Raw genomic sequence first — 19,475 nt, forward strand, 5'->3', positions numbered from 1 at the left:
CCTTTATCTCTCTCTCGCAAACTCCCCCCCCTGTCTTTCTCTCTGTTCTTCTCCTATGTTCTTTCTACTCTCTATTTCATTTTCTTTAACCCTCCTTAGTTCTCTCTTCCTCTTTTCCTCTCTCTCTCTCTGTTCTTACCCTTTTTCCTCTCGTTTTCCTTCAGTCATTCATACTTCTTTTTGTGTGTGTGTGTGTGTGTGTGTGCGTGCGTGCGTGCGCTATCGTCAGTACTTTACAGAGCTCTCGGCTTAGACCTGGAAATCTTCCAGAGATTTATCAAAGCTGCTCTGAAGTGTCATATACAAAACACAGCCACAGACAGACAGAGGACCGTGTGTAATCCACAGCGGAGGACCGTGTGTGTATCCACAGCGGAGGGCCGTGTGTATCCACAGCGGAGGACCGTGTGTGTAACCACAGCGGAGGGCCGTGTGTATCCACAGCGGAGGACCGTGTGTGTATCCACAGCGGAGGACCGTGTGTGTAATCCACAGCGGAGGGCCGTGTGTATCCACAGCGGAGGACCGTGTGTGTATCCACAGCGGAGGACCGTGTGTGTAATCCACAGCGGAGGACCGTGTGTGTATCCACAGCGGAGGGCCGTGTGTATCCACAGCGGAGGGCCGTGTGTGTATCCACAGCGGAGGACCGTGTGTGTAATCCACAGCGGAGGACCGTGTGTGTATCCACAGCGGAGGGCCGTGTGTATCCACAGCGGAGGACTGTGTGTGTATCCACAGCGGAGGGCCGTGTGTATCCACAGCGGAGGACCGTGTGTGTATCCACAGCGGAGGACCGTGTGTGTATCCACAGCGGAGGGCCGTGTGTATCCACAGCGGAGGACCGTGTGTGTAATCCACAGCGGAGGGCCGTGTGTGTATCCACAGCGGAGGACCGTGTGTATCCACAGCGGAGGACCGTGTGTGTATCCACAGCGGAGGGCCGTGTGTATCCACAGCGGAGGACCGTGTGTGTATCCACAGCGGAGGACTGTGTGTGTAATCCACAGCGGAGGGCCGTGTGTATCCACAGCGGAGGACCGTGTGTGTAATCCACAGCGGAGGGCCGTGTGTGTATCCACAGCGGAGGACTGTGTGTGTATCCACAGCGGAGGACTGTGTGTGTATCCACAGCGGAGGACTGTGTGTGCTCATAGTACCTCACAGGAAATGGCTTTGAGTCTGTCTGTCTGTCTGTCTGTCTGTCTGTTTGTTGATTTTGGTGTCATTGTACAATAAAGGCTTGTTTAGATTCAGAAATTAACTATTTATCCTGTTCTTTCCCCCATTCTTCCCCTAATCCCCCCTATCTATCTCACTCTCTCTCCCCCTCTCTCTCCCCCATCTATCTCAATCTCCCCCTCTCTCTCTCCCTCTATCACCCCCTCCTCTCCCACCCCCTCCTCTCTCTCTATCTCCCCCTTCTCTCTCTCTCTCCCCAGTCATCCCATACCGTAAGGCTGGCCCTCCCCCTCTCCCTCCCCGTATGTCTAAGCCTACGATCTCTGTGAGGGCTCAGAGCAGTACAGAGTCTACCCAGGATGCCTACTTCCAGAACACAGGCCAGCCTGCCCTGGGACGGCCCAGACAACACCAGAGCAGCTCTGTGGACCTGGGAATCACTGATGGTAGGTCATCATTTTGAATGATGGAATGGGAGGGGCCAATTGGTGGGTTTCCCTGTGGGTCCTGCTTTTTATTTTACAGGAATGTTCCAAGGGAACCATGTTGACATAACAGTGTTCCAAGGGAATCATGTTGACATAGTCCTGTTCCACGGGAATCATGTTGACATAGTCCTGTTCCACGGGAACCATGTTGACATAGTACTGTTCCACGGGAACCATGTTGACATAACACTGTTCCAAGGGAATCATGTTGACATAGTCCTGTTCCACGGGAATCATGTTGACATAGTCCTGTTCCACGGGAACCATGTTGACATAGTACTGTTCCACGGGAACCATGTTGACATAGTCCTGTTCCACGGGAATCATGTTGACATAGTACTGTTCCAAGGGAACCATGTTGACATAGTACTGTTCCACGGAAGCATGTTGACATAGTCCTGTTCCAAGGGAACCATGTTGACATAGTACTGTTCCACGGGAACCATGTTGACATAGTACTGTTCCACGGGAACCATGTTGACATAGTACTGTTCCACGGAAGCATGTTGACATAGTCCTGTTCCAAGGGAACCATGTTGACATAGTACTGTTCCACGGGAACCATGTTGACATAGTACTGTTCCACGGAACCATGTTGACATAGCACTGTTCCAAGGGAACCATGTTGACAAAGTACTGTTCCAAGGGAACCATGTTGACATAGTACTGTTCCAAGGGAACCATGTTGACATAACACTGTTCCAAAGAACCATGTTGACATAGTACTGTTCCACGGGAACCATGTTGACATAGTACTGTTCCACGGAACCATGTTGACATAGTACTGTTCCACGGGAACCATGTTGACATAGTACTGTTCCACGGAACCATGTTGACATAGTACTGTTCCACGGAACCATGTTGACATAGCACTGTTCCAAGGGAACCATGTTGACATAGTACTGTTCCAAGGGAACCATGTTGACATAGTACTGTTCCAAGGGAACCATGTTGACATAAAACTGTTCCAAAGAACCATGTTGACATAGTACTGTTCCACGGGAACCATGTTGACATAGTACTGTTCCACGGAACCATGTTGACATAGCACTGTTCCAAGGGAACCATGTTGACATAGTACTGTTCCAAGGGAACCAAGTTGACATAGTACTGTTCCAAGGGAACCATGTTGACATAGTACTGTTCCAAAGAACCATGTTGACATAGTACTGTTCCACGGGAACCATGTTGACATAGTACTGTTCCACGGAACCATGTTGACATAGCACTGTTCCAAGGGAACCATGTTGACATAGTACTGTTCCAAGGGAACCATGTTGACATAGCACTGTTCCAAGGGAACCATGTTGACATAGTACTGTTCCAAAGAACCATGTTGACATAGCACTGTTCCAAGGGAACCATGTTGACATAGTACTGTTCCAAGGAAACCATGTTGACATAGTACTGTTCCAAGGGAACCATGTTGACATAGTACTGTTCCAAGGGAACCATGTTGACATAGCACTGTTCCAAGGGAACCATGTTGACATAGTACTGTTCCAAGGGAACCATGTTGACATAGTACTGTTCCAAGGGAACCATGTTGACATAGTACTGTTCCACAGGAACCATGTTGACATAGTACTGTTCCACGGAACCATGTTGACATAGCACTGTTCCAAGGGAACCATGTTGACATAGTACTGTTCCAAGGGAACCATGTTGACATAGCACTGTTCCAAGGGAACCATGTTGACATAGTACTGTTCCAAAGAACCATGTTGACATAGCACTGTTCCAAGGGAACCATGTTGACATAGTACTGTTCCAAAGAACCATGTTGACATAGTACTGTTCCACGGGAACCATGTTGACATAGTACTGTTCCACGGAACCATGTTGACATAGCACTGTTCCAAGGGAACCATGTTGACATAGTACTGTTCCAAGGAAACCATGTTGACATAGTACTGTTCCAAGGGAACCATGTTGACATAGTACTGTTCCAAGGGAACCATGTTGACATAGCACTGTTCCAAGGGAACCATGTTGACATAGTACTGTTCCAAGGGAACCATGTTGACATAGTACTGTTCCAAGGGAACCATGTTGACATAGTACTGTTCCAAGGGAACCATGTTGACATAGTACTGTTCCAAGGGAACCATGTTGACATAGTACTGTTCCAAGGGAACCATGTTGACATAGTACTGTTCCAAGGGAACCATGTTGACATAGTACTGTTCCAAGGGAACCATGTTGACATAGCACTGTTCCAAGGGAACCATGTTGACATAGTACTGTTCCAAGGGAACCATGTTGACATAGTACTGTTCCAAGGGAACCATGTTGACATAGTACTGTTCCAAGGGAACCATGTTGACATAGTACTGGTCCAAGGGAACCATGTTGACATAGTACTGTTCCAAGGGAACCATGTTGACATAGTACTGTTCCAAGGGAACCATGTTGACATAGTACTGTTCCACGGAAGCATGTTGACATAGTCCTGTTCCACGGGAACCATGTTGACATAGTACTGTTCCAAGGGAACCATGTTGACATAGTCCTGTTCCAAGGGAACCATGTTGACATAGTACTGTTCCAAAAGGATGCATATAGAATAGAGAACCATTTATAGAAACGGTCTGCTTTTTCCATCAGCACCAAACACAACTAAAGGTGTAATCATAAATATACATGAGAAACTCTAAATCACCGTCTTGGGTAAAGGTGACGACCAAGATGGTAGAATCACTTTCCTTAAAATGTATCCATAATATGCAGAAAATTTCCTTTCGTTAATGTGTACTCTACAAATTCATATGATCCTAGATTTTCTATTCTCTGAATAACATATTGTTAGAATGAACTGAATTCCATCTGCTTATTGGGACAGACATGAATGCCATTCTGGACATGTGGGACAAATGTAATAAGACCAACTACAATCTACAGACAACCAAGGCTCTCCGACATCTGATTGTAACCTTGTTGATGTCTGGCGAGCTCATAACCCTTAATCAAAAGTGTACAACTCTCTATTGAAACAGGCACAAAACATTGTCCCAAATCGGTGTTGTACAATTATCCACGCCTATCTAATGATAACGGTTATTTCTGCCACATTTATGAATCTCTTTTATAAGAGCCACAAGATGTATTGCTTTAATGTTTCCTTTCAAAAAATAATACAACAATTCTGTGAACAATTTGAAACCGAAGTTAATGATTTCATGATGATTAACAAAAATTCAGTCGATGATCCTCAGATTTTTGTTGGGACGCCATTAAATCTTTTATTAAAAACAATGCATCTGGGCTGGATGACCAGTTGAAATATAGTAATCCTTTTTCAGAGGTCCGTTATTAGCATGTTTTAACCATTCCTATATAAACGGCAGATTATCAAATACTAAACAAGAAGGTATATCGTCTGATGTCATTATTACTGAAACAGAATCCAAAGTGGTAAATATACAAATCCAGTCCATAAAAAACAAAAAATTGGAGGCCCCTTACTCTTCAGTGTTGTGATTAGGGCTACTCTTCCCCTCCCTCTCAACACCTAGGGTTGTTACGGTGACCGTATTACCGCCACACCGGCGGTCACCAGTCATAAAGGCATTCAAATGTCATGTGACCGTTTAGTCACGGTAACTAGGCTTCTCCAAAGCTCTGATGCCGCTGATGGTCATTGGTAGCCTATCAAACTGGCTAACTGCCTGGTACTCAGCACTCCATTGTCCCTCTAATCACTCTGACATCAATGCAAATATTATGGTAAATCTAATCAAACACTTCATGAGAGCCCATAAACTCATGTTGCACAACATTTCAATAGGCTATGCAATTGCGGGAGAAAATAGAGTTATGGCCTCTACTAAAAAGAGGAGTATCCCATCAGCTTTCTATAGGCTAGGCCTACTATATTTACTTCTCAACTTTCCTAGTATTAAGCACATTGCTTGTATTTACAACAGTAGTATAACCTACCTGGCTGGTATGAAAATAAACCAGGGGAAAAGCGTCCTCCATTCACTATTTAAGTATTTTATAGATGTATTTTTTCCTGCTGCCCCTGTTTTGATACAGGTGCATGATAATGGTCCATTCTAAATCAAAACTAATTTCACACATATATTATTTTGTATATCTAAAGACGAGATTAAATCAAGAATAGTCTGCTGGGTGACAATATTAGCCTTTCACTTGTGAATTATATATTATAACTTGTGAATGATGCTCAGCATAAGAAACAATGCCTTTTATTTTGTGACTTGTTTGAATCAGTCGCACACCTCATGTAGCCTAGCCCATAAGCCTATATGTTTTAATAAGGTTTGTATCACAGCTAAAGTGGCCAAATAACTTCTTAAAATTAAGCACATTAATCTGCTTTACAGGGGGTGTAGAGCCTAACTGGCAAACATAAACAGCGTGTGAATTTCAAGTTTGGGGAAGATAATTTTCACCATAAAAATGCACATTTATAATGAAAGCATTACATGCACAACTGCATTTGCGGTCACTTTTGATAATGGTGTTTTCCACTAATTGAACATTCACACTTATTATACTGTCATGTGCGCATTGCTGTGCTTATAATGTGAAGAAATAGGCTAATCGTTTAGCAACATTTTAAGCTAAACGTTCTGATCTGTTGCGTCAGCCACATTGCATAAAAAAAGTATTTTTGATGCTAGTGGTTGTCCCAGACTATGTTAGGAATATTCATTCCTTGCACAGTATCGAATAGAATAGAATAGATAAACTTTTGTAACATGGGGGATAGTACAGTAGGTTAACATAGGCTAGAGCTTTTACTTTTTGTTCAGCCTACTCATCTTGTCACGTGACGGAGAGCCACGTGAGTGAGAGATGCTTCAGATTGCACAGATCACTCAGGGAGAAGGACACAGCGCAGCACTCCGGGCCATAAAAGGCGTTGATTTTTTTATAGGGTGCATTACGGCCACAAAGGGGATGCTGCAGTGAAATTCGAGGCATTATCAAGTGCTAGTCAAATTGTGAATGAGAGACTGATGAAGTGTGTACAGCCCGCGCAAAAAAAAAACAAAGCAGAGCTCATGCCTTTTCAAGCAACTTTTTTCAAATCATCATTAGTCTCATCATGCAGCCTTACAATGTATTAAAAATCTAAACATATTGCCCAACGTTTGTAGAACAACTAAAGTTATATTAATAACTAAGTATATAGGAGTACATATTTCTTTGTTAATCACTCAACACAGAATAGCCGCATGTGCGCACTCCCTCAAATCATTTGGAGAAAATATTTATATTTTATTCAGCTTTGTTCAATTGTATTCTTTATACTATAAAATAATATAAAATAATGTCATGGAATTCAGCGGACAAAGGGCTGTAAGTTTTTAAATCTAGACACAGGAAAGGTAGGAAGTATACAGAGGGGTTAACGATCTTGGAGCGGGCTTGACCTTCTTGGATACCGGTCGGTGCTGCGGAAGCGAAGGGGCCCGGGCGTTACTGAACCCCTCCCGGAGGTACTGGTCCACCTCGGGGCTGGTGGAGAGGTCCGGGGCAATTGGATCGTCTCGCTGTGGTTCCCTGACACTCATAGGTTGATGGGGGTGGTATGGTGGGTGACCCGGCCTATAGTGTGCCCATCCAGTGCTCTAACATCCATGGAAATGGAGAGGGGATAAGTGGGGATGCCCAGCTCGGACGCCAGGGTAACATCCAAAAGACTTGTATCGACCCCCAATTCGATGAGTATCTGGAGAGACTTGGACTGGTCCACCGACAGCAGGATGGCGTGGAGAGAGGGGTGAGTAAGGGGAGAAGAACCATTATCTTTAAGACCCAGCAGAGTACTCACTCCAACGAAGGAGCTAGGTCTCTTGAAGGTACTCACTCCAACGAAGGAGCTAGGTCTCTTGAAGTGACAGGTAGACACAAAGTGACCGGCACTATCACAATACAGACAGCTTTGGCTGTAAAGTCTGCGTACGCATTCGGCTGGAGACAACCTAGCCCTGCTGAGCTAAATCGGCTTGGGAATAGGTGAATCGGCAGTCGTGGGAGGCTCTTGGAGGAACTCGGGTAAGCTCGTATCCTCTTGGGGACTTCCGGAGATCATCAGATGCAAGGTGGGATCCTTGAGTGGTTCCGCAATCAGACCTAATCTCCTAACGTTCCCGTAGCCGACCATCGATTAGGATCGTTAAAGCGATGGATGAGTCGAGATCCGTCTGTAGTTCCCAGGCTGCAAGCTCGTCCTTTACTTCCTCCAATAATCCGTGGAGGATCAGGCAGAGGTCGGTTATTCAGAGTAGTGGGGCAAAAGTATAGGACGGCAGGCAGGTTCAGGGTCAGGTCAGGCAGAGGGGTCAAATCCGGGAAAAAGTAGAAAACAGGAACTAAGATAAGACAGGAGCAAGAGGGAAAAGGCTGGTAGGTTCTGCGAACAAAACAAACTGGCAACAGACAAACGGAGAACACAGGTATAAATACACAGGGGATAACTTGGAAGATGGCATGGTTCCCTTGGAACAGTACACCTGGATGGGGGTGGAGACCAGCACAAAGACAGGTGAAACAGATCAGGGCATTTCATCCTCTACACACAATACCCCATAATGACAAAGTGAAACAGGTTTTTAGAAGAAAGGAAAGAATATTAAACAGAAATACCATATTTACATAAGTATTCAGACCCTTTGTTTGAGACTGCATCCTGTTTCCATTGATGATCCTTGAGATGTTTCTACAACTTGATTGGAGTCCACCTGTGGTAAATTACTTGATTGAACATGATTTGGAAAGGCACACACCTGTCTATATAATCGGAGATGAAAGGCCTTAGTCAGGGAGGTGACCAATAACCAGATGGTCACTCTAACAGAGCTCCAGACTTCCTTTGTGGAGATGGTAGAAGCTTCCAGAAGGACAACCATCTCTGCAGCACTCCACCAATTAGGCCACTTCTTTGTAAAAGGTGCATGCCAGAACACTTGGAGTTTGCCAAAAGATACCTAAAGGACTCTCAGACCATGAGAAATCAGATTTTCTGGTCTGATTATACCAAAATTGAACTCTTTGGCCTGCATGTCAAGCGTTACGTCTGGAGAAATCCTGGCACCATCCCTACGGTGAAGCATGGTGGTGGCAGCATCATGCTGTGGGGATGTTTTTCACCGGCAGGGACTGACAGACTAGTCAGGATTGAGGGAAAGATGAACGGAGCAAAGTACAGAGAGATCCTTGATGAAAACCTGCTCCAGGGCACTCTGGACCTCAGACTGGGGTGAAGATTCACCTTCCAACAGGACAACGACCCTTAGCACACAGCCAATACAACGCAGAAGTGGCTTCGGGACAAGTCTCTGAATGCCCTTGAGTGATGCAGCCAGAGCCTGGACTTGAACCCGATCTAACATCTCTGGAGAGACCTGAAAATAGCTGTGCAGCGACGTTCCAAGTGCACTGTATCAATTTATTATGGACATAGAAATGTTAGCTGTTAATATCAGATCCAACAATAATATCAAGGGGCAAAAAATCCAGGGCTTAAAAACAAAGGTGTCACTGTACGCTGATGATTCATGTTTTCTTTCAAACCCACAATGTGAATCCCTCCACAGCCTCATAGAGAATCTAGATACTTTTAGAATTAGAATCCCTCCACAGCCTCATAGAGGATCTAGATACACTTTCTATCCTCTCTGGATTAGTGTACTATATTACGTAGTGGATCACTAAAAAAATACACCTTTTACTTTACCAATAAAACGGTCTGACGGCGAAGTGGACAAACTCGCTATTCATTTCCAGAAAGAAACAAATCATTTCACTACAATACATTTTAATAGACAGTTAAAGAAAAGAAATATGATCCTTTTTGTTTTTACCATGGAAAAGACACTACCTGTCTATTTATGGAAAAATCACATCCCAGTTTACCTACGGACCTGCCTGCACATAACAACTTGTTTTTTAAACCATACGAGCAAAAAATATCCCGCTTCATTTGGAACGGCAAGCCAGACTAAATTAAACAGACGGTCTGTATAATGAATACGAAGTCGGAGGGCAGAAATGATTAAATATTAAAGCACTCGACCATTATGACCTCACTAAAGGTTTCAGTCATACAGAAGTCGTACTTAAATCAGAACGGGTTCTCTAGTAGATTAGTGAGAATGACTCACCCCGTGTTCAGTAATGACCTTTTCCCTTTTATTCAGATTACAACCTCTCACTTTCAGTTATTTGAAAAGGAACTCATCTCCCAAATATAGCTATTTTTAAAACAATCCATACCAAGCTGGTTGTAATTAATGTATTATGTGACACATGCAGCTAACATAAAATGCTAGGAAATGTCTCCTCTGTACAAAAATGTGTTATTTCTAGAATTCTGTTGTTGCTCTCAGATCTTAGGAGTTGGGTTAAACGTGGAAGACACACCTCTCTGATTCAGAGGGGTTGGGTTAAATGTGTAAGACACACCTCTCTGATTCAGAGGGGTTGGGTTAAATATGGAAGACACACCTCTCTGATTCAGAGGGGTTGGGTTAAACGTGGAAGACACATTTCAGTTGAATACTTTCAGTTGGACAACTGACTAGGTACCCCCCCCCCCCCCCCCCCTTCCCTTCCCAAATTAGTACACCTGGACCAAAGTGGGTTTGGCAAAAAACAATTAACCTCAGATAAACTTCTATTAAATATCTGACATGATTAATCAGAAACGGAAGCTCCTTGGGTAGTTCTATATATCAACGCAGAAAAATATTTTGATAGACTAGAATGGTCATATCTTCTGATAGACTAGAATGGTCATATCTTCTGATAGACTAGAATGGTCATATCTTCTGATAGACTAGAATGGTCATATCTTCTGATAGACTAGAATGGTCATATCTTCTGATAGACTAGAATGGTCATATCTTCTGATAGACTAGAATGGTCATATCTTCTGATAGACTAGAATGGTCATATCTTCTGATAGACTAGAATGGTCATATCTTCTGATAGACTAGAATGGTCATATCTCTGGTCGGTACTATATGTACTATATATGTACTATATTCCAATCCCTCAGGCATTAAAATAACATAATAACTATTAGTAGCAGTAAAGGGGATCCCATCTATCCTCTGCTATTTTTAGGCAATTCGACAATCGAAAGAAATCATATCTCTCACTTCTATGGATGACCTCATGTTATTATATGCCAACGATACCTGACTATATCTAGACAACGTATCCCAGTCCCTCCCGAAAGCTCTGCAGATCATAGACAAATTCAGCTCCCATCTCAAGTTCTGAAAAGAGTCTAACCAAATCAGCCTTACTGTCTCTCTAGACCCCGATGGAGGACTCCGTCTCTACTTATAGAATCACAATCGTTTCCCCTTTTAAATATTTGGGAGTAGCTCTATTTCCTTCCTTAGATTAAACTGTTGCCAGTAGATGGAAGCTGTCTTTCCCATCTCATTGAACTGTACAGATAATTCCTGCGTGATGAAATAGAATCCACTGCAACTACATCGTGATGTACCTAATGGCCCTCCTGTCTGTCTCTGTAGTTGTAGTGTCTGGTCAGACCTCCAGGGGATCCAGTCCAACTACATTGTGATGTACCTAATGGCCCTCCTGTCTGTCTCTGTAGTTGTAGTGTCTGGTCAGACCTCCAGGGGATCCAGTCCAACTACATCATGTATCTCCTGTCTGTCTCTGTCTCCGTAGTTGCAGTGTCTGGTCAGACCTCCAGGGGATCCAGGGAAAGGGGTTGCTACACAGGACCAGGACAAGGCCGCTCCCGCCAGCACTCCAACTCTGCCGAGAGCCTGGATGGTGGCCCCCGGTGGGGCAGGGAGCTTGTACTCTATGGAGTTGGAGGACAAGGGCCCCCCAGAGTAAAACACAGCGGCTCCGCTGATAGTCTCTTGGAGGGGCCCAGGGGAAAGGAGAGGGGGGAGAGGGATGTGGGACGGGCAGGGGGAAGTCTGGGGAAGTCTGCCTCCCTCCCACAGAACAGTATGGTGCTGAGCAAGATGGGAGGAGGAGGAGGAAGAGGAGGAGGACAGGAGGAGAACAAGACGGAGAGAAGAGGAAGGAATTGGAGGCCGTCTATCGCTATACAGGTGAGAGAGGTATTTTTTTTAGATGTCAATTTGTTGAAGTAAATGTAATTTATTTCTATGTTTCTATGTGAATATGTGTATTTTAGTGTTACTTAAATTAGTAAATTTTGTTTAAAATAAAGTATGTTTAAATGTAATCTAACATCTAACCTTTGACCCTGTGTGTGTTTCAGGTGGACAGCTCGGAGACCCTGTCAGACTCAGAACCGGATGGCAAGGCTCTGAGAGAGGTTCACTCTATAGGGGTGCAGGTGGAGGAGGACAAGAGGTACTGTTATAACACCATTTATAACACCCATTATAACACTCATGTGAACACTCAATATAGGTTTATAATATGGCATTACGGTGTTTCCACTGTAAGAAGAAAGATGGTGGGTATGGTACGAAAAATAATAATCTCTCTCTCTCTCTCTTTCTACCTCTCTCTCTCTCTCTCTCTCTGTTTCTCTCTCCCTCTCTCTCTCTCTCTACCTCTCTCTCTCTACCTCTCTCTCTCGCTCTACCTCTCTCTCTCTCTCTGTCTCTCTCTCTCCTGCTCTCTCTCTCTCTCTCTCTCTCTCTCTCTCTCTCTCTCTTTCTCTCACCCTCTCTTTCTCTCACCCTCTCTCTCTCTTTCTCTCACCCCTCGCTCTCTCTCTCTCTCTCTCTCTCTCTCTCTCTCTCTCTCTCTCTTTCTCTCACCCTCTCTCTCTCTCTCTCTTTCTCTCTCTCTCTCTCACTCTCTCTCTCTCACCCTCTCTCTTTCACTTCTCTCTCTCTTCAAACTGATGTAGTACGTGTGACTCTGTGACTCAGACTTACTCCTCTATTTCTCTTGCTGTGTGTGTGTGTGGGGGGGGGGGGGGGGGGGATCAACAGGCGCACCACCCCCCTGAGCTGTGTCAGTGTTAATTAGGGCCGGGGTTACGTTATGTGTGAAGGCCCAGTCTGTGTGTTATACCCAGTAGTCATGGTTACATGCAGTTATTATCGAAGTTGAAACTGACAAAGGAAAAACTCCCTCAATCTCCCACATCTCTGTCTGTCTCTGCATGAGTAGTATTAGTCTGTGTGTATTTACAGTAGATACATCCTAACCCTCCTCCCCTCCTTCCTCTCCTCCCAGACGTGCTCGGTTCAAGCGCTCCAACAGTGTGACGGCCAGCGTCCAGGCAGACCTGGACCCAGAGGGCGGTTACCCGGGCCTCACCTTCGCTGTTCCTACCCAGGATAAGAGCCTCCAGTTCGGCTGCTCCTTCCAGAGACACTCCTCAGAGCCAGAGTCAGCCGACCAGTACGCAGAGTACCACCGCACGGTCAGTAGTTGGGCTGGGTAGTTAGTTAGTTAGTTAGTTAGTTAGTTTGTTAGGTTGTTAGGTTGTTAGTTATTTGTTTAGTTTGCAGTTAGTTGGTTAGTTAGGAAGTTAGGTGGTTAGGTAGTTAGGTGGTTAGGTAGGTTGTTAGGTAGGTAGGTAGGTAGGTAGGTAGGTAGGTAGGTAGGTAGGTAGGTAGGTAGGTAGGTAGGTAGTTAGTTAGTTAGTTAGTTAGTTAGTTAGTTAGCTAGTTAGTTAGTTATTGGGGCTGTTAGGCAGGTAGTTAGTTAGTTAGTTAGTTAGTTAGTTAGTTAGTTAGTTAGTTAGTTAGTTAGTTAGTTTGTTTGTTTGTCAGTTAGTTAGGTATGTAGTTAGTTAGTGAGTTGGGTTGTTAGGTAGGTAGTTAGTTAGTTAGTTTGTTAGTTAGTTAATTTGTTGTTAGGTAGGTAGTTAGTTTTTTAGGTATGTAGTTAGTTAGGTTGTTAGGTAGGTAGTTAGTTAGTTAGTTAGGTTTTTAGGTTGTTAGGTAAGTAGTTAGGTAGGTAGGTAGGTAGGTAGGATGTTAGGTAGGTAGTTTGTTAGTTTGTTATGTAGGTAATTAGTTAGTTAGTTAGGATGTTAGGTAGGTATATAGGTAGGTAGTTAGTTAGTTAGTTAGTTAGTTAGGTTGTTAGGTAGTTAGTTTGTTAGTCAGTCAGTTATTTAGTTTGTTAGGTAGGTAGGTAGGTAGGTAGGTAGGTAGGTAGGTAGCAGTTAATTGATTAGTTAGTTAGTTAGTTGGTTAGATTGTTTGTTAGTTAGGTAGGTAGGTAGTTAGTTAAGTAGGTTGTTATGTAGGTAGTTAGTTTGTTTGTTTTTTAGGTAGGTAGTTTGTTAGGTAGGTAGGTAGTTAGTTAGTTAGGTTGTTAGGTAGTTAGTTTGTTAGGTAAGTAGTTAGTTAGGTAGTTTGTTAGTTTGTAATGTAGATAATTTGTTAGTTAGAATGTTAGTTAGGTAGGTAGTTAGTTAGTTAGTTAGTTAGTTAGGTTGTTAGGTAGGTCGTTAGTTAGTTAGGTATTTAGTTAGTCAGTCAGTTATTTAGGTTGTTAGGTAGGTAGTTAGTTAGTTAGTTTGTTAGGTAGGTAGTTAGCTAGCTAGCTAGGTAGGTAGGTAGGTCCGTAGGTAGTTAGTTAGTTAGTTAGTTAGTTAGTTAGCAGTTAATTGATTAGTTAGTTAGTTAGGTTTTTAGGTTGTAAGGTAGTTAGTTAGCTAGCTAAGTAGGTAGGTAGGTAGGTAGATGGGTAGGTAGGTAGGTAGGTAGGTAGGTAGGTAGGTAGGTAGGTAGGTAGGTAGGTAGGTAGGTGGGTAGGTAGGTAGGTAGGTAGGTCGACAGGTGGGTAGGTAGGTAGGTAGGTAGGTAGGTAGGTAGGTAGGTAGGTAGGTAGGTAGGTAGGTAGGTAGGTAGGTAGGTAGGTAGGTAGATAGATAGATAGATAGATAGATAGATAGATAGATAGATAGGTAGGTAGGTAGGTAGGTGGGTAGGTGGGTAGGTAGGTAGGTGGGTAGGTAGGTAGGTAGGTAGGTAGGTGGGTAGGTAGTTAGGTAGGTAGGTAGGTAGGTGGGTAGGTGGGTAGGTAGGTAGGTAGGTAGGTGGGTAGGTAGGTAGGTAGGTAGGTGGGTAGGTGGGTAGGTGGGTGGGTAGGTAGGTAGGTAGGTAGGTAGGTAGGTAGGTGGGTAGGTAGGTAGGTAGGTAGGTGGGTAGGTAGGTAGGTAGGTAGGTAGGTAGGTAGGTGGGTAGGTAGGTAGGTAGGTAGATAGGTGGGTAGGTAGATAGGTGGGTAGGTGGGTAGGTAGGTAGGTAGGTAGGTAGGTAGGTAGGTAGGTAGGTAGGTAGGTAGGTAGGTAGGTAGGTAGGTAGGTGGGTAGGTAGGTAGGTAGGTGGGTGGGTAGGTGGGTAGGTAGGTAGGTAGGTAGGTAGGTAGGTAGGTAGGTAGGTAGGTAGGTAGGTAGGTAGGTAGGTAGGTAGGTGGGTAGGTAGGTAGGTGGGTGGGTAGGTGGGTAGGTAGATAGGTAGGTAGGTAGGTAGGTAGGTAGGTAGGTAGGTAGGTAGGTAGGTAGGTGGGTGGGTAGGTAGGTAGGTAGGTAGGTGGGTAGGTAGGTAGGTGGGTAGGTAGGTAGGTAGGTAGGTAGGTAGGTAGGTAGGTAGGTAGGTAGGTAGGTCCTGCGTGAGGATAATATAATATGCAACGCTAGTTTGGTAACATTGTGTCTGCTTTATGCTTAGTATTTTTTACATCATTGAAGGACTTATCTACTTCCTGTCCTCTTCATCCCCATTGGGAATTCATTACATCATTAGAGGGTTTATCTACTTCCTGTCCTCTTCATCCCCATTGGGACTTCATTACATCATTAGAGGGTTTATCTACTTCCTGTCCTCTTCATCCCCATTGGGACTTCATTACAACATTAGAGGGTTTATCTACTTCCTGTCCTCTTCATCCCCATTGGGACTTCATTACGTCAGTTTATCTACTTCCTGTCCTCTTCATCCCCATTGGGACTTCATTACATCAGTTTATCTACTTCCTGTCCTCTTCATCCCCATTGGGATTTCCTTATGTCAGTTTATCTACTTCCTGTCCTCTTCATCCCCATTTGGGACTTCATTACATCTGTTTATCTACTTTCTGTCCTCTTCATCCCCATTTGGGACTTCATTACATCTGTTTATCTACTTTCTGTCCTCTTCATCCCCATTGGGACTTCCTTATGTCAGTTTATCTACTTCCTGTCCTCTTCATCCCCATTTGGGACTTCACTACATAATGAACTGTCACCACGTCTCCCTAATAAAGAACAGCAAGTTGCAATCTGCCCACAGAAGCATCCACTCCATTCTTCCCTAATTATTTATAATTAGGGAAGAAGAGAATTGGATCTCTCTGAAATGAAAATGGATGTCCCTCCCTTCAATAAAATATATTTTTACACGACCCTCCCTGAACACTTGAAAAAAAAATGAAAAAAAAGTGATCCTCCACCTATACCCCCAAAAATAATCATTAAACCTAAAGAGGCTTTCGGAGAACATGCCTATTGTTTACTCCTAGGAGAGACCAGAGCCTTAGATATGCAGTTTAAGAAACTGTTCTTTGTTTTTTAAGAATGACATGTCAACGTAGCCAGAAGGTTGTGGATTCGTAGACCACCACGGACAACGCTCTAACCACTAGGGTACCTGCCGCCTCTACGCTCTAACCACTAGGATACCCGCCGCCTCTACGCTCTAACCACTAGGATACCTGCCGCCTCTACGCTCTAACCACTAGGGTACCTGCCGCATCTACGCTCTAACCACTAGGGTACCTGCCGCCTCTACGCTCTAACCACTAGGATACCTGCCGCCTCTACGCTCTAACCACTAGGATACCCGCCGCCTCTACGCTCTAACCACTAGTTATTAGTGGCTATCTAGCTATATATTATATTTATCTATCTGTATATCTATCTAGCCATATATTATATTTATCTATCTGTATATCTATCTAGCTATATATTATATTTATCTATCTGTATATCTATCTAGCTATATATTATATTTATCTATCTGTATATCTATCTAGCTATATATTATATTTATCTATCTGTATATCTATCTAGCTATATATTATATTTATCTATCTGTATATCTATCTAGCTATATATTATATTTATCTATCTGTATATCTATCTAGCTATATATTATATTTATCTATCTGTATATCTATCTAGCTAGATTTTATATTTATCTATCTGTATATCTATCTATCTATATATTATATTTATCTATCTGTATATCTATCTAGCTATATATTATATTTATCTATCTGTATATCTATCTATATATTATATTTATCTATCTGTATATCTATCTAGCTATATATTATATTTATCTATCTGTATATCTATCTAGCCATATATTATATTTATCTATCTGTATATCTATCTATCTATATATTATATTTATCTATCTGTATATCTATCTAGCTATATATTATATTTATCTGTATATCTATCTAGCTATATATTATATTTATCTATCTGTATATCTATCTAGCTATATATTATATTTATCTATCTGTATATCTATCTAGCTTGTAACGTATAATAAAGGAGATGGATCATTTGATTGAGACCACACTAGGCACACTTGATATTGTGCGCTCAGCAGATAATCAGGGATGAGGGGCAGCACAGGGCACACATCGAGATACTATAATAAAGACATCGTTCTCTAAACCCTGAGCAATATGACATTTAATTGATTACAAATTACATGATCCTCCCCGGGACTCAATAGAAAAATATATACTAACCCCCCCCCCCCCCCCCCCCCCCCCCCCTGACCGAAATTGAAAAAGCATGACCCTCCCCCATTTTTCTCTGGGTAACTGTTGTGTAAATTTCCCATCTCTCCCTAACTTGATTTACTTTGACTTTAAACCCTTTCATTTGCTCAGGTTCTGTGTTGAATTGTTTTTGTTGTTGTTGTTGTTGTTGAGCCTTTAGCCTTTAGCATTTAGCCTCCCCATCAGCGTAACTGGTTGTTGCTACTGGTTTTCTCTAGGTGCACACCCAGGGCCAGTGGGCCTACAGAGAAGACTATGTCCAGGATGGTTACGCTACAGACCCCCACCAGATCCCCCCGCTGCCCCCGCGGGCCCACTCCCCCCTGCCCCTCGCTGCAGACCGTGGTGGCTGGATAGGCACACCCCAGCCCTCACTGGAGGGGGGTCTCCGTAGTCTACCTGATTCCGGTCGCGCCTCGCCCTGTCTGAGAGACGGAGAGTTCTTCCTACGCCTCCTTCAGACAGAGGTGGAGAGGATGGAGGGATGGTGTCAGAACATGGAAAGAGAGGCAGAGGAGAACGAGCTGCCGGAGGAGGGTGAGGAAAGGGGGAGGAAAGGGGGAGAGGGGGTGGGAGGCAGGGTGGAAGAGGGGTGAGATGTTGGATGAGTGGTGGGGGGGTTGTCAGAAAGAGTAGGAAGTAAGTTATAGGAAACATGGACTGGTTTGAGCCTTAGCTCACAAGTTTCACACGTTTGACTCTCTACTTCCTGTGTCCTGACTTCCCCCATCTTTCTGTTGCCTTACATCCTGTTTCCTGTGTGTTTCCTGTCCAGTTCTGGAGCTGATCCGTAATGCGGTGGGCAGTGCCCAGATGCTCATGACCCAGAAGGTCCAGCAGTTCTTCCGTCTGTGCCAGCAAAGCGTGGTGAGTGGTTGTTACTGTGTGTGTGTGTGTGTGTGTGTGTGTGTGTGTGTGTGTGTGTGTGTGTGTGTGTGTGTGTGTGTGTGTGTGTGTGTGTGTGTGTGTGTGTGTGTGTGTGTGTGTGTGTGTGTGTGGTTTCACTATCCTTGTGGGACAAAACATTTTTTGACAATGTGGGGACATTTCACCGGTCTCCTCAAGGAAAAAGGCTATTTTAGGTTTGGGGTTAGAGGTTAGAGGTTAGGATTAGAGGTTAGGATTACCGGTTAGGGTTGGATTAGAGGTTAGGGTTAGGATTAGAGGTTAGGATTACCGGTTAGGGTTAGGATTAGAGGTTAGGGTTAGGATTAGAGGTTAGGGTTAGGATTAGAGGTTAGGGTTAGGATTAGAGGTTAGGGTTAGGATTAGAGGTTAGGATTACCGGTTAGGGTTAGGATTAGAGGTTAGGATTAGAGGTTAGGTTTAGGGTTAGGGTTAGAGGTTAGGATTAGAGGTTAGGGTTAGGATTAGAGGTTAGGATTAGGATTAGAGGTTAGGATTAGAGGTTAGGGTTAGAGGTTAGGGTTAGGATTAGCGGTTAGGGTTAGGATTAGAGGTTAGGATAAGAGGTTAGGATTAGAGGTTAGGATTAGAGGTTAGGGTTAGAGGTTAGGGTTAGAGGTTAGGGTTAGGATTAGCGGTTAGGGTTAGGATTAGAGGTTAGGATTAGAGGTTAGGATTAGGGTTAGAGGTTAGGATTAGCGGTTAGGGTTAGGATTAGAGGTTAGGATTACCGGTTAGGGTTAGGATTAGAGGTTAGGGTTAGGATTAGAGGTTAGGGTTAGGATTAGAGGTTAGGGTTAGGATTACCGGTTAGGGTTAGGATTAGAGGTTAGAATTACCGGTTAGGGTTAGGATTAGAGGTTAGAATTACCGGTTAGGGTTAGGATTAGAGGTTAGGATTAGGATTAGAGGTTAGGGTTAGGATTAGCGGTTAGGATTACGGGTTAGGGTTAGGATTAGAGGTTAGGATTAGAGGTTAGGATTAGAGGTTAGGTTTAGGGTTAGGATTAGAGGTTAGGATTAGATGTTAGGGTTAGGATTAGAGGTTAGGATTAGGATTAGAGGTTAGGATTAGGATTAGAGGTTAGGGTTAGGTTCAGGGATAGGATTAGAAGTTAGGTTTCGATTTAGGTTTAGGGTTAAGGTTAAGGT

General features: G+C 43.7%; 1 protein-coding gene across 1 annotated transcript in view; it reads left to right on the forward strand.

Annotated features, from left to right (window-relative positions):
- Window positions 1–19,475, forward strand: part of dlgap3 (discs, large (Drosophila) homolog-associated protein 3) — a 116,817-nt gene that overhangs the window by 93,985 nt on the left and 3,357 nt on the right. Inside the window, exons 6-11 of the mRNA XM_036970898.1 lie at window positions 1,443–1,628; window positions 11,352–11,749; window positions 11,923–12,017; window positions 12,858–13,047; window positions 17,636–17,954; window positions 18,193–18,284. Of these exons, the coding sequence (XP_036826793.1) occupies window positions 1,443–1,628; window positions 11,352–11,749; window positions 11,923–12,017; window positions 12,858–13,047; window positions 17,636–17,954; window positions 18,193–18,284 (1,280 nt within the window). The remainder of the gene's footprint in view (window positions 1–1,442; window positions 1,629–11,351; window positions 11,750–11,922; window positions 12,018–12,857; window positions 13,048–17,635; window positions 17,955–18,192; window positions 18,285–19,475) is intronic.

The sequence above is a fragment of the Oncorhynchus mykiss genome, chromosome 32 (genome assembly GCF_013265735.2).
Source record: "Oncorhynchus mykiss isolate Arlee chromosome 32, USDA_OmykA_1.1, whole genome shotgun sequence".
Taxonomy (NCBI): Eukaryota; Metazoa; Chordata; class Actinopteri; order Salmoniformes; family Salmonidae; genus Oncorhynchus; species Oncorhynchus mykiss.